Below are 14,630 nucleotides of genomic sequence, written 5' to 3'. Positions count from 1 at the left end.
CAGACCCGACTTCAAAGACGGTTCAGGTTGGCTGCAGCGCTTCAAAGAGCGCCACAGCATTGTCGACCGGGCTGTCACCGGTGAAAGCTGCGCGGTGGACGTCAGCAGCGTGCAGAAATGAATAAACGGAAACTGGAGCGACATCACGACAAGATATCATCCCCGCGATATATTTAATGCCAATGAGACAGCCTTGTTCTGGTGAATGCTGTCCAACAAAACGCTGGCGTGTCATGATAAGTCCCACGGCGGGAAAGTTAACAAAGCCCGAATATCGGTTTTGCTCGCCACCAACGTCGATGGATCGAGCAAGCTTCGACCACTTGTGATTGGCAAAAGCAAATCGCCGCGGTGCCTGAAGAATGCACTCTCTCTTCCGGTGACCTACATGTCCAACGGAAAAGCTTGGATGACAAGCGAAGTTTTTGGCAAGTAGCTGAAGTCCTGGGACGACGACCTGGTAAGCAAAGGCAGAAAGGTCTGCTTACTCATTGATAATTGTTCTGCTCACCATTGTAAGGTCAACGTCAGCAACATAGAGCTTCGCTTCCTGCCACCGAACCCAACGTCGGTGCTGCAGCCTTTGGATCAAAGTGTCATTCGTACACTGAAGGCAGGCTACAGAAAGCGCCTTGTGCAACGATTATTGCTAAATCTCCGCACTGGCCGGGAGATGAAAATTGACCTCCTGGGTGCAATAACAATGTTGAATGCATCATGAAACGACGTCAAAAAAGAAACAATTCGAAATTGTTTCCGCCACTGTGGACTCTGCTTCGGGCGAGGCTTGGCGCCAGCTCAACACCCCTCGACATCGACGAACCACTCGAGGAACCTGACGATTTGTTACCATAGCTGTCAGAGTTCCCAGGTGCCGTTTGTGATAAGACTGCAGCTACAAACTGTCTCCGTTGACAACGATGTTGCAACTACCGGAGAGTTCGCTGACGAAGATATTGTTGCCGATCTGGCTAGGGATCTCGCCGGCGACGGTAATTGCGAGGACCCAACGAGTTCCCACCCGCCCACGTGTTCTGAAGCACTTCATGCGCTGAGCGTTGTTTGTCGCCACTGCGCGTCCATAGAAGGCTGTGGACTCGGCTGTTCCCAGTCACTCGACAACAATGAAAAGTGCATGCTAAACAATTCTTTGAAAGCGAAAAAGCAGAAGACGACCGGCTACTATTTCTCGCGCTAATATGCACGGCGTACATGTCTTTAGGAATTAAAGAACGCTTCTTGATGAGGTGCATTTTGTACATTGTCAATTTCTTTAAACGTTCTATATCGATTTACGATATATCGAACTAATTCCGTTTTTTTTGCGGGTTCGATATATTCGGGTTTGACTGTATCAAATAATGCTTCAGAATACACACACTGTTATATTCAGAACCAAGGTGTGTGTATATAGAATGCAATTTTTTTTTACAAGCTTTCCAGGTTAGTTAAGAGGCATTCGGCACTGCAACCAGGCTTGAGAGCTGCTAGAAGCCAGCTTTTTAATGACCTTGGGGCATCGCGTGCGACATAGAAGTGAAAAGGGGAAAGTGGCTTTGCCACACAACTTTCAATGATCACCTGTCAATTTTTATTGTGTGTGCATGTCTGTGCGGGTGCATGCAGGTGCACGCACACATGCATGCGCACCCTCGGCTACGGCCGGCCTGAACAGTACGAGATTGCATTACATTCATAATATTTCTTTTAACATTCTTAAACGTGTTCCCGAATCCCCCTCGTGCGTTAGTTAAATTTGAATATAACGAAACTAACAAAAGTTCGGGATTTTTCGTTATATGGAGGTTTTCATTGCATGCAGTTTTCACAATAACACTAGAAAGGACAATGCAGACTGGAAACCAAAATAAGAAATGAATGTAGGTGAAGTCACCTTGAAAATGTTTACAGTAAATTCCTGATACTCGAAGTGATAAACGTGGAAAAATGTTTTGCGATCATGATGATAGCGCGGCTGCAGCAGCAGTTGCCAACGCCTCCACCGCGGCTTGCAAAGCGCCGTTACAAGTAGGGTGGAGAGAGGGGAGGCAGTGCACCGCTCCAAGCAAGAGGAGATCACGCACGATTGCGCCGCTGCCAGACCGACCATGGAGGTACCTGCGTCTTACCACATGTTCCCTCTCTAGGCCTGCCCGCTACTCTTGCCCCAGGAAACGGACTACACTTTGCATCGCTGGGGCACACCGCCGTCCCTACTCCTAATGCACGAGAGCTATCAGCGCCGGAATCACGCGAGCAACTGCATGGAGGCAATTGGCACACACTGCTTGTGCCGTGTCTGCTTTTCTATGTTCTATTATTTTTCGTTGCTTTTGAGCATGAACTGTTGTAGTGCCACATGGTATGATTTTCCAAAAGCGAAAGCAGTGGAGATGGAACGACAGCGCTGGTGCACAGCACATTTGTGTCAACTGCAGTCACTCGTTGCAATCGTAGGCGTTCCTCTATGTCAGTTTGTGCTTTATTATCGTCATGAAACTTTTTCAGATTCCGTAACTCAGCACAAGCAAACTGATAGTCAGCGTAGCGAATTCGTTATAACAAGGTCAACCGTCGCAACACCTTTGTTACATGGGGGTCTGAAATACACGTGCTCCAATGGGGGCAGTGTGAGGTGAATTGAGGAATTTCGTAATACAGTTGCCAGCCGATTTTTCGGACTCGTGATGAGACCCGGAAAATGGTCTGAATAGTCGAAAAATCCCGTGAACTTAAAAAAAAAAACTTTTCTGCGAAAAACTGGCTTTCAAAATCTCGAAAATCGCCGCTCCCCATGTTCCACCTACAAGCGATAATATTAGACTGTATCTGAGCCACAGGCATGCTTTCGTCATCTCCGCAGATACCAGTGGGACGCGGCCGCAAGTCATGCCACGAACGAATGCACCTGCCGCTCGAACCACAGTCAGTCTGCGCAGGGCAATGACGCTCGCGAAGACCGAGAGGTAACCCACAGGAAGACCTCCGAATGCACTCCCCACCCTCTGCCGCATTTGCTGCCCCGCACCGCGGGCGGCATCGTCCAAGCCACAGCGGATGGTGCAGCTGTCCCACTGTGCCATTGCACTGTTCTCAATGCGATCGTGCACTCTTTGTAGGTCATCTAGATGGGGATGACGAACAAACAGCGAAGCCTATCCAAGCCAGTCCATCCGATTCACTCCGTCAGCGACCGCCGCCTTGCTGATTCCGTTTAAATCCAAGGTTGCGCCTTTCACGGCGGTGGAGAACGGGTTGGTTATGACAGCGATGCCCGCTTGCGTCTATATTAGGCCGACATAACGAATTTTACTATCTCCACAGTATTGTTGGCTTAGTACAAAAAATTGAACTTTTAGACCCGCCAATGTCCAAAATATTGGTCAAGAAAATGTACACGTTCCTATGAGGTGCGCGACGGTTCCTCAACAAAGTCCAAAATATCACGCAAGTCCGGATTATTTGGGTCCGAAAAATTGGTCGGCTACTGTATCAAGGAATTCACTATATAGAGGTTCATTACATCCAGATTTACCTGTAATTCGTTGAAGTAAGGTAAAATAGTTATTTTCCATCATATTGTTGTCTCACTGTTGTCTGTGACGACAATAGTGTTGAAAAAGAATAATGCGGCTGTTAACAATAATTCGGCAAAAAATGCTTAAATTCGCGATTTTTCGTGCAGCTGCAGGAAACTAGGGCCCTTACCCTTAGTTTATGGGCTTTAGTACGTGTGCTGTAACGACACTTAGCACTTGTGCTGGAAGAATTATGCCAGCATAAGGTGTGCTTCAGCAGCTTACCAGGGACTCGAGCTCTGCTATGCGTGAGTTGACACCCTCCAGGCGTGTCTTGTAGGTGTGCAGTTCATCCAGAGTAACAGAGGAATCTGAGGAGCGCCGATCAAGCAGGTCCTGCAGGTCATGCATCTTGGTTTCATAGATGCTCTGCATTTCCTCCCGGTTCAGCCGCATCTGTGACTCGTACTGCTCGCGGAGCTCTTGCAGTGTGTCGGCTAGTTTGCGCTCGTAGTTCTCCTTGAGTCGCCCATCAATTTCTGTTATTTCCGTCTGCTTCACCACCCGCACTTCCTCCAGCTCCTGTTGGAACAATAAAAACATCATGTCGAAAAATGAACATTTTCCACGGCGCTTTGCAGCACACCACAGATGCAGACTAGCCAAGTCACGCAGACATATCAAACTGGAAATTTAAAAATTTCGTCCATGCGAGAAAATGCTAACACCACCTTAAAGATTTCAAGCAAAACAGTATAAAGTACAAAACACAAAAACTGTAGGGCACACTAAAGCTAAGGAGGGTGTGAGGGCCTTGAAAGTTTCAATTTTTCGTTATACCTTGCTGAAACTTGCATGCAGGTATACCTTTGAATGTTGATTCGAAATATACACCCAGAATTTAAATATTTCATCTGGAACTGAAGATACGGCAAAATAATATATCCTACATAAGTTCTTTCTTACGCCATTATGGTAACTTCATAATTGAAAAAGCTAGTTTTAAAAATATGCAGTCATATGCAAAGGTCCACAGCGCATCCTGAAGCTAAGGAAATCCTTAGGAAGTCATCATAGAGATTATGAATGAATAACAAAGTTTAAAAAAAAAGGTGGCAGTAATTAGCTTGCATTTGGCCTAACTGCTAGTCTACCAGATTTAAAGAAAAGCTTTAGGATGTAGCTAACATCTTGCTTGCTCAAAACATGAAACCAAGTTCACTAAAATCTGTTCACGCAAACATTATCAAAACGTCCGTAAGGCAAACATTTCACAAAAGGGAAAAAGGCTGCAAAGATTGCATTTGAAGTTTGACCATATGTTAAAAGATGAACAATTGGAAGCCTCATTGTGATATTTCCCAGTAATGATGACATGTCCTTCCAATTGTCAAAAATGTCTTTGGATTCTGAATATGTCAACGAAGAATGATTGCATTTGAAGTTTGACCATATGTTAAAAGATGAACAATTGGAAGCCTCATTGTGATATTTCCCAGTAATGATGACATGTCCTTCCAATTGTCAAAACTGTCTTTGGATTCTGAATATGTCAACGAAGACTGAAGATAACACAGGCTACCTGAGGACAAGATAGTGTATACCATGAGGAATTCAGGAAAATTTGGGATTTCAAATCTAGCCAATGCAATAGCAGTACTATATTAATACAGTTTGGCCTGGATAAAACGAAACTGAAACAAGTCCACAATTTTTCGTTACATCCAGGCTTTTGTTACATGCAGCTTTTGTGTGAAGACTCAATATGTCAGTGCACAACAGAAACCAAAATAAGAAATAAATATGTATGTGAAATAACCTTGCAAATGTTCACAGTAAATACCCAGAATGCATCCCGATCGCACTGGCTCATAGCGCGACTGCAGCAGCAGCTGCCACCACTTCGAGAGAGTGGGGGAGTGAGGTAACACAGCTGGGCTAGAGGAGAGCACGCACAGCCACGGAGGCACCTGCTTCTTCCCACATGTACACTCTCTCTGCCTGCCCGCCACCAAGGAACGGAGTCTTCTCGTTGCATCGCCTTTCCCGACGCGCGAAAGCTGTCGGTGTCGGAATAACACGAGCAACCACGCAGCGGCAGCGATGGGCACGCACACTGCTTGACGCGTGTCCTTTTGGAGGAGGAAGAAACGTAGCGGAGGAAGCGAGCTTTTGAACAACACCAAAATGATCGCATTCGGATGAGCAGGACCAAAGCGAGCGCCATGAAGTTCAGCTTCGTCTCGCCATTCTCGATCATTTTTTAGTGGCACAGGCCCAAAAAAACTTTGTACCTCTTTTTTTTTGTACTTTTAGATGGAGTAGGACTGATATTTTTACAGAGAAGGGTGAATGCATAAGCATGCCGAAAATGGGATTTTTAGAAAACAATCTATTCACGATTTTTTCACATCTTGATAGGCAGACGCAGGCCGTTAGGCGAGTTGGTATGACATAATAAGGCTAAAGAAAGGACGAGGTAAGATCAGACAAGACATAACGCTGTGTCTTGTCTCATCTTCCCTTGTCCTTGTGCAGGTAGACTGTTTTAGCCTTATTATTATCCACTTTAACGGTATAAGGCAACAGCACTAATGGGTTAATGCCCATATATGCGGAATCGGTCATTTTCCACTTTACAATCATAGATCCCTGGTGCGGCAGTTAAAGCGATGTGCTACTTCCCTGCAATGGCAGGGGCTGCCACCTGTGGGGCTTGAGAAGCAACCTCTCACTCTCACAACCAATCAATTTAAATGCCACCTGCCACAGTGGGCAGTTTGCTCACAACCTAGTGGGCAGGTTGTAATGACATCACAAAGTAACATGACCTAGGTGGCACACCATCAGCCTAAGATGCTTCTCGTGTTTTTATTTATTTTTTTTTAGTGACAGCGTATACAGCTCGTTCAGTCGAAAAGGCGTCGGTAGAGTCACTAAATAAAGACTTAGAGTACCGTCACTGCAGCACGGCGGTAAGCAGGGGCGGCCATTTTGTTGTTTATCATTGTTGCCAGATTGCCGCTTCGGCGACCTCGCCGCTAACTTTGGCCTGGCCATTTTGTAAACAACGCTGTTAGCCACCCTGCGCTGCAGCGGGGATCGTAGCCGTACGGCATGGAGCCGCTCAGATGCAAACGGTAAGCGTTTTCCATCATTCTGCGAGTTGAAACAGCCAACAACGCAGCAAAACGGCATCCTCGTATGCTCTTGTGCAGCTGAAATGCTGCGAGGCGCGGAATCCCTGGTCACTGAGTCGGTCACCGGACTACCACAGTTGCCCGACTGAAAAAGCATAAGCCACAAAATGGCAGCCCCCCATGAACCGTCGCAGTGTAAACAAATATCACGTGATGCAAACTGACCAATGATCGTGGCGGCGGCACAGAACAATAGGAGAAAAGAGTGCCGGTACTCTAAGTCTTTATTTAGTGACTCTAGGCGTCGGCATAGTAGCAGGCGGCGCCGCATGTCGGAAATAATCGGGGGCTGCGTAAAAAAAATCGTATCATGGTAATTTGTGGTTTTTGTGATTGATGATTGATTGCTGTATGATAAGTGCTGATGAGTTAATGAAATTACTGTAATTAATTAATTGATTAATGAACAAAACGAACAATGAAACAATGAAAAATCCAATGCTTATGATGGTAATTAAGAAAATTTTAAAGTAGTTGATCAATTTGTTAATTGAAACATATAAGACGACATACAAAAAATACAAAAGTTTAAAAGCATATATGCAGACACAACCATTACATACAAATCTTAATCCCTTCTGTATGTGCTACATGGCGAACTGCCTGCGATACTTGTGCCACTTCTCCCTGTTCTGTCGGATTCTAGTTTTTAATATTTGGCTCACACCATGTATTCATGAAAAAGCCAGGCCCATGCAGAAATAAACATACCTTTTCATAAAGAGACTTCTGGAAGTCCAACTGCTCATTCAATGTCTTGTTTTGGTTGCTCAGGTCCGTCACACGCAGGATCTGATTCTGCAGGTCTTTCTTGACCTTGTCCAGCTCTTTTGCCAACTCATCCCGATCGTTTTCAGCATCCTGCACACACATCCAAACTTGCCTCCTTAGTGAGACATTGCAACATAAAACAACTCATATGGCAAAAAAGATAATAGGGAGATTCTGTAATGCAGTGCTGCAAGGCAAACAGCACAGAACATCAGTTTCTGCAATGTATGCAATTTCCTTTGCAACAGGCAATACACTCAACCTTCATCTGACTTATTCACCATTACCACGAGGCAGACGATTTTTATGTCACATAACAAGCATGGCGTGGAAAAAAATTTTACGATGACTCAACAAAAATTTGAACCCATAGATGTCAAGTATAAAGAGAACCAGTCATCTATCTCTACATGATACACAATAATAGTAGAGCTGCTTGTTGTACTCGTGGCCAATAATAATATTACGGGGGTTAGCACAGCAGCAAGCGCATCAGGCCACAGTTACAAGGCACACCAAAACCAGTCACCCAAGCACTAGCCGCAGCGTCCTCGTCCTCATCCAAGTGCGCAGCGACAGAACGTCTTCTTAGCCTCCGTAACAATATCATGCCAAGCTTTAAACACTGTTATCGTTAGTTTTTATTATGAGTGCACAAAACTCATTAAAGGAAGGAAGAAAAAAAAAAATGTGTACAGGGTGCTTCAGTTCAGCTGTACAACGCAAAAATTGATCAATTGGATCAATGCGGAGGAAATATGAGAGCATTCTTTCACTCGCCAATCTATTTCAGTTCCGATTCTAATCCAATTAAGATTATACTCCAATTTTGGTCCATTGTTTTCTACTTCACTATCTACTCCAAATCTGATTCTATTCCAATTCAGACTATGCAAAATGTGTCACACTGTTAGACTGCAGCGAATCCTCATGCAGTGGCGCAGAGGTTAACTCTTTCGCTACCATGCCATAGGCCATCGGTCACATATGACTGACATTTTGAACCTGCTGCCACAAATTAAACTCTGCACTCCTGGACAAGCTGCGCCACCTAGTTTATTTTAAAACACAACTATTTGGTTTCAGTTTTGTTTTTTCATTTTCTAACATGAGGAGGTGATGTCAAAAATGAAACTTCGACCGGACGCAGTCCGCAGGTCGGAGATCATGACATCCGTTTCTCCATGCGCGCACTCCTCAAAGGCTAAAGGCTACACGAACACTTTAGTAAGCTCTGATGCAGTCATATTTTCTAAGTGCATAGCAGCAGTGGTGAGGTAGACAATGATAGGAAATGATCGGATTTCAGTTCCAATAGCGAGACATCGTCTCGGAGGCGCGGGAGATCAGCGCATGCTCACACATGTTTAGCTTTACAGTTCATGTTTCATTTCATTTAGTGCGCTTGATTTGTACATAATAAGGGTCGTTTTATTCGGTGCTCTAGGGTATCCTCAACATACTGCCACGATACTTCACCAAATGTGCCAGCAGAATTTCAATGGTGATGATGTCAAGGAAGGCCAAGCCCCCTTTCACCCATAGAACCAATTCCCTACCAACTCACAAAAAGAAAATAGAAAGGAGAAAAGGAGAAACTGCAATCAAAGCATGAACAGAACTCAGCACAAGTGTATTGTGCAGCATATTCCAGATAAATCTCCACTCACGAGTTCTCACGAGACTGCTTTCTCTATTGGCACAACAGTAATGTTCCCTAGCTTGAAAGTGCGGTGTATAATGTACGCAGCTGAAGATGACAGATTGGTAGCTATGAACATGTGCAACATTTTGTATATTTCAATTTTTTTGATAATCAGCTTTTGGCTCAGTGCAGCGGCTTATTTTTGTTTTTCTTGTTTTGTTTTTGCTTAACAGCATATTGAACTAATAATCATTCAAAAGTTTTGCTCACAAAACTGGTGCTTCTTTCGTTCGCAAGTATAATCTATAAGCTGCAGTTTGATGCATTACAATGTGCAGTGCATTTGGCACTTCTTGAAAAAATAATTTTGAATTTAAAACCATCAAAATCTCGTTTTTTTCAAGGTAGCGAAAGAGCTAAGCGAAGCGCCACTGCACTGGCAGGTGGCCGGTTGGGCTTGGGAGACTCGGGTTTCTCTTCATGAGCAATGCGAGAAGGAGTTGCTTTCGCAAGCCTCATTTTTGCACACATAGTTCTTCAGGAGGCTGTACATTTTGCATGTACGCCTGCTGTTGTCAGTCATTTTCTTCTTAGTTATATTCACTTTTATGAGTAATTTTTTGTCCATCGTCTGCATCCTCTCCCTTACAAGAGGAGAGGGAGATAGATGATAGGTAGCGAGAGGCAAGTCCGCTTAAACGATACCTAGCAGGTGGAGGCTTCATACATGCCGACGGACAGTTTACATCTTCTCCTGGCCCTCTTAATACTATGACATTAAAAATCAAATCCTTTTAAAACTGAAACAAACCTTCTACCTCTAGTGCCATTGCTCTATAGAATTATTACAGAATGCGAAACAGTGTTGCATTCTTTTCTTTCTAGTTCACCTCTCGATTAGACAAATTTCTGTGAAAATGTTCATTTTCCAGAATTATTAAAGCACTGAGGACAGAACCTATCCCTTTCCCTAGCAAACCTGCTAATTAATACATCAGAAGAGCAAAACAAACAGCTCGTTTCAGGCATTTCATTACTATATTAATGAGAGGGTAATCATAAATGTTTAGTTTAATGTTATTCTTCTCATAAACAGAACATCTTCTTCGATAGCTTTGCTATCTTCTAGAACATCGTCTATCCAATGAAATTAAGTAACTTTGTCATTAAGAAAAAAGCCATCTAAATGCTCACTTCCTGCTGCCCATTTCACAATACAACAGAGCAGGATACTAAGTGGCCCTAAAACACCAGCTGAAAACTGGAGTGCAGAGCCCATGCCCCTACGGGTTTTGCAATAATCACAACCCTTCAATCCTTCCTACTTTCATATTGTCAACATCAGCAATGAGGTCAAGCTACAGCAACTTGAGCCCTTTGTAAAAAAAAATAATAAAAAGCACCTCAAAGGGAACATTCGAGATTCCTCACCTTGAGTTGCGCAAGTGCCTGGTTCAGGCGTCCCTGCAGGTCGACAACCTGAGACTCCAAGGTTGTTGCACGTCGCTCAGCAATCGACCACTCTCGGTCACGCTTGGTTAGCCTGCACACACAAAAATTTGAGCCTTGACTCAACCCCAATGAATCAGCACAAAATCACAGCTGAAACTGCTCATAAAAAGGTTGTCATTTTTGTGAAAATTTCTTTAACCCTATGTGTAGCCAAAATGCAGCAAAATCAAGAACTATGGAAAATTCCAAAGTACAAGAGAAACTCCCATGAAATAACATGCGTCAACTGTCTCTTGCCATTATGCTGCTAAAGAGACACTGCTAACTTGTTCGTGAGCCGTTCGAGGTGGATAATTTAAAAGCAAAACCTCCATAACATCAAAAAACCTTCATGAACATCTCCCTTTGAACTGCCGACCAAAGGTACAGGACAGACTCAAGGATATCCCACAGGGCAGCATTGTCCTGTGTGCTTCTCTCATATCCATCCAGTTTCTTCAGCTGACAGCTGATGTACCAACTGGCTATGATAAAATCAACTCAGAATTTTCACCACTTTTTGCCACTCTAAATGGAGCAACATGCTTCAAACCCATGCACAAAAGCTTCAACTGCAGTCAGTATTAGTGCAGAAAAATGTTCACACAACTAGCTAATGTGTGAATGCAAGTTCGAACTGTGCAAAGTCTGCATGCTTGATTTGTGTCAGAAATGACCTGTCACTCCTATGCCTTCCTTTCTGAGGCACTAAAACTGGCAGTTACATTTATTCTGGCAGCATTTTGTAATCAATCACAAATGATTTCTATCAAAACAGTGGTGCACTTAACCCGGAGAAAGCATGGGAGTATAAAAGTGCGAGAACAGCAACAGGTCAGAGCAAATTTTTTGCAAATTTTTTTGCGTTTAACGGTAATCAGTTATGACAGTGCTATGCCACCACTTCTAGTACTATGACTCTCGCAGCAGGCAGGTAACTTAGAAGAGGTAGTGTAATCTGTGCGCGTCAAGTATGGTTTGGTTTGGTTTATGGGGGTTTAACGTCCCAAAGCGACTTAGGCTATGAGGGACGCCGTAGTGAAGGGCTCCGGAAATTTCGACCACCTGGGGTTCTTTTATGTGCACTGACATCGCACTGCACACGGGCCTCTAGAATTTCGCCTCCATCGAAATTCGACCACCGCGGCCGGGATCGAACCCGCGTCTTTCGGGCCAGCAGCCGAGCGCCATAACCACTCAGCCATAGCGGTGGCTGCGCGTAAAGTATGGTACCTGTCGATAATAGCGAAAGGTGGTCACAAACAAGGTAACCAATAAAGAAGAGGCTATCATGGCAAATTAAGGTCAGAGATAAGTACTTGGACAAGGCACATCCTTTAATTTCACCAAGCAACTAGCCACAATTACATCCCTGCCCCAAATTAGACATGGACAGCTAAGTTTGATGAACTAAGCAACTAAGCACACACGTTGTTATGGATAGGCTAATGTGAAATGCAGCAATGCGACACCATGGAGATTAAAGAACTGTTAAGTGCCACAGAAAATAACATTCATGCATGTGAGAAGTAACCTTGTAGAAAAATGAATAGACAGAGCTGGGACCAAATGAAAACAAGTTGGTGGCAACTGTCTCTAGTAACCCCTTTTTAATTTCATTTTCACCTAGACCAGCATGTCACGCTGTAGCGGCAGACTTCTACCAGCAAGTACAGACATGAGCAGGCTTGTCTGGAGCGGTGTGCTGTGGAACAAACATTGCAGCCGCTTTCTTAGGGGATCAATGCTAGCATTCTTATCACTTGCACGTCTCTGCAGCTTCCCATGAGCGCAAGCAACTGTCCTTGACTCCAAGTATCTGCTTAAAAATTTAGATTTGGTTGCTTTACAGAGGGCCGCTTGAGTGCTCTAGAAAAGCTTGCTCACATCTGTACTTTTCCTACTACATCATAAAAAAATTTGTTCCTGAAGTAGGGGCTAATATCCACAGCACTTAACACTTGTTTTGTGTCCTTCAAGAAGCCTGCATTTTTCCGTTAACTTTTAAATCCCGTCTGTTATATTCTGTGTTTTCAATGCCTGTCCCAACAGATAGTGCAAACAACTATTCTAAAGTGAACAAGAACACTTATCTCAGAATCTAAAACAAACATTTAAGTCAATATCATGAGTAAAAGTGCTTCAGCATGCATTGCAAAACCTCTACGAAAGATCCTAGCCTCGGAAAAAAATAACCGAATATACAGCGCTTCTACAATACTGCATGCACAAATTGAAAACAGAGAAACTTAGCGCCCACATTTGACTGGCAAAAAGTAGGCACGTATTTACACCGAATCGGAACTTCACAACAGTGTAGCCATATGTAAACTACTTGTTACATCAAAAGAATTAGGATGAATTTGCCAAGAGTAGCCGGGACCTACATGTCTACCAGATCTTTTTATTCGCGACAGCCAAATCGACGCATGCGGCATGACAGTAACGCCTCCCACTGAAGCATTTCCCGATTTCAGTCGCCACGGCGGTATCTTAACACGTTATCAGCGGGTAGATAGCCAGCTATAGTTTCTTTATTTGACAGGCACAGCGAAGAAGGCAGCGTGCGCAGCGCCGGAAGCGACGCTGGCAGCGTCGCTGGCGTCATATCATTTCCGGGCCGGCTTCTCCGGACGCCAACCGGAATGCCCGATCAGCGGAGCTTGGAATGCTAGCTCAACCTGGAAAGGAGTAAACGATGCCCAACGCCCACGCAAGCGTGTCTATTTCGAAATCAGGCTAACGCGTCAGCTCGTACTATTCAAACATAACTGAAGTCGTTAAGATGGCGCAGAGGCCGACCTACTTGGATGCGTCCCAAAATAACGGTGATACAAAAATACAGAAAGGTACCGACCACACATGGTCAACGAAAACGGCGGGACTCACTTGGCTTGCAGCGCTTCGGCGTCAGCCTGCCACTTTTTGGCCTCGAGTTGAAGCTTCGCTTTTTCGTTAGCTGTGAGGTCAACTGCACGACGGGCATCGGCCAGCTCCCTTTCGTAGAGATTCTTGACGCTGGTCACCTCACGGGTCCGCGTCTCCTGGCTCGTCTCGATTTGTTGCGTGAGTCGGCTGTTCTCCGTTTCCAACTCACGGACTCTGTCGATGTACGCCGCGAGGCGGTCGTTGAGGTTCGCCAGCTCATTCTTCTCTTGAATCCGGGTGTAACGAGACTGACTCAACGGCGAGCGTGAACGCCGGTCGTGGCGTGAGCTGCTGCGCCCACCTTCGGAAGGCGTCTGAAACCCGGCTGGGTTCTCCTCGTTGTCGCCGCGGTCCTGCGATGTCGACGCGCTGTGACTCGACGTCGTCGTGGTGACAACAGTCTTGCGAACACTCCTTGACGACATTTTCACCGGCCGGTATCACGGCTCTAGAGCACTGCGGTTTGCGTTCCGTAGACCGTGCGCAAAGTTCCTAGTTCCACTGCCTCGCCCGAATACCGGCACAGACAAAATCAAGATGGCGAACTAACGCCCAGCCGCCACGGGAATGGCTCGCTCGATTTCGCGGGAGAGCCAAAGAACTTCATCCGCAGTACGACTCGGTTCTGTCACGTGAGAGTAGCGGTGACGTTGTGACGTCCACCGTGGTGACGTCGTTGTTGCCGTTCCTTCTCGCTTCACCTTTTCCACTACGCGCGGTTAATTTGAACCTATTCAAAAAAGCGTCGCTTCGCAAGGCAACTCGATCCAGACGCGATTCTGTCCCGGTGATTACGACTCGGAATGTACGTACACTATGAGGCGAAATAGCCACTTACGATCACATATTGCGGAAATGTAAAGAGGTGCCGCCACCGGAATCTGTTAAAATACAAATTCCTACTCCCGAGCAATGGGAGGCCGTGTTGGTCAGCTCAGACTTGGGCGTTCAAATCGGGCCATTGAACGGACTACTCAGGCCGCTGTCAGCCGTGGGCTGATAGCCACGGATCATCTCCATTTGCATTTTCTGACGAAATAAATGTTTTGCAATCCAATCACAAGGCACAAAACCATT

General features: G+C 45.1%; 1 protein-coding gene across 1 annotated transcript in view; it reads right to left on the bottom strand.

Annotated features, from left to right (window-relative positions):
• The window catches only part of LOC144125848 (lamin Dm0-like), a 30,346-nt gene extending 16,198 nt beyond the window's left edge, over positions 1-14,148 (bottom strand). The window contains exons 1-4 of the mRNA XM_077659571.1: positions 13,515-14,148; positions 10,566-10,677; positions 7,430-7,579; positions 3,804-4,100 (exon numbers count right to left, since the gene is read on the bottom strand). Of these exons, the coding sequence (XP_077515697.1) occupies positions 3,804-4,100; positions 7,430-7,579; positions 10,566-10,677; positions 13,515-13,978 (1,023 nt within the window). The 5' untranslated portion in view covers positions 13,979-14,148. The remainder of the gene's footprint in view (positions 1-3,803; positions 4,101-7,429; positions 7,580-10,565; positions 10,678-13,514) is intronic.
• Positions 14,149-14,630: the final 482 nt, after the last annotated feature.

This window comes from Amblyomma americanum, chromosome 3 (assembly GCF_052857255.1).
Source record: "Amblyomma americanum isolate KBUSLIRL-KWMA chromosome 3, ASM5285725v1, whole genome shotgun sequence".
In the NCBI taxonomy this organism is placed as follows: Eukaryota; Metazoa; Arthropoda; class Arachnida; order Ixodida; family Ixodidae; genus Amblyomma; species Amblyomma americanum.
Note: the sequence above shows the minus strand (reverse complement) of the source record. Positions and strands in the feature narration are given on the sequence as shown.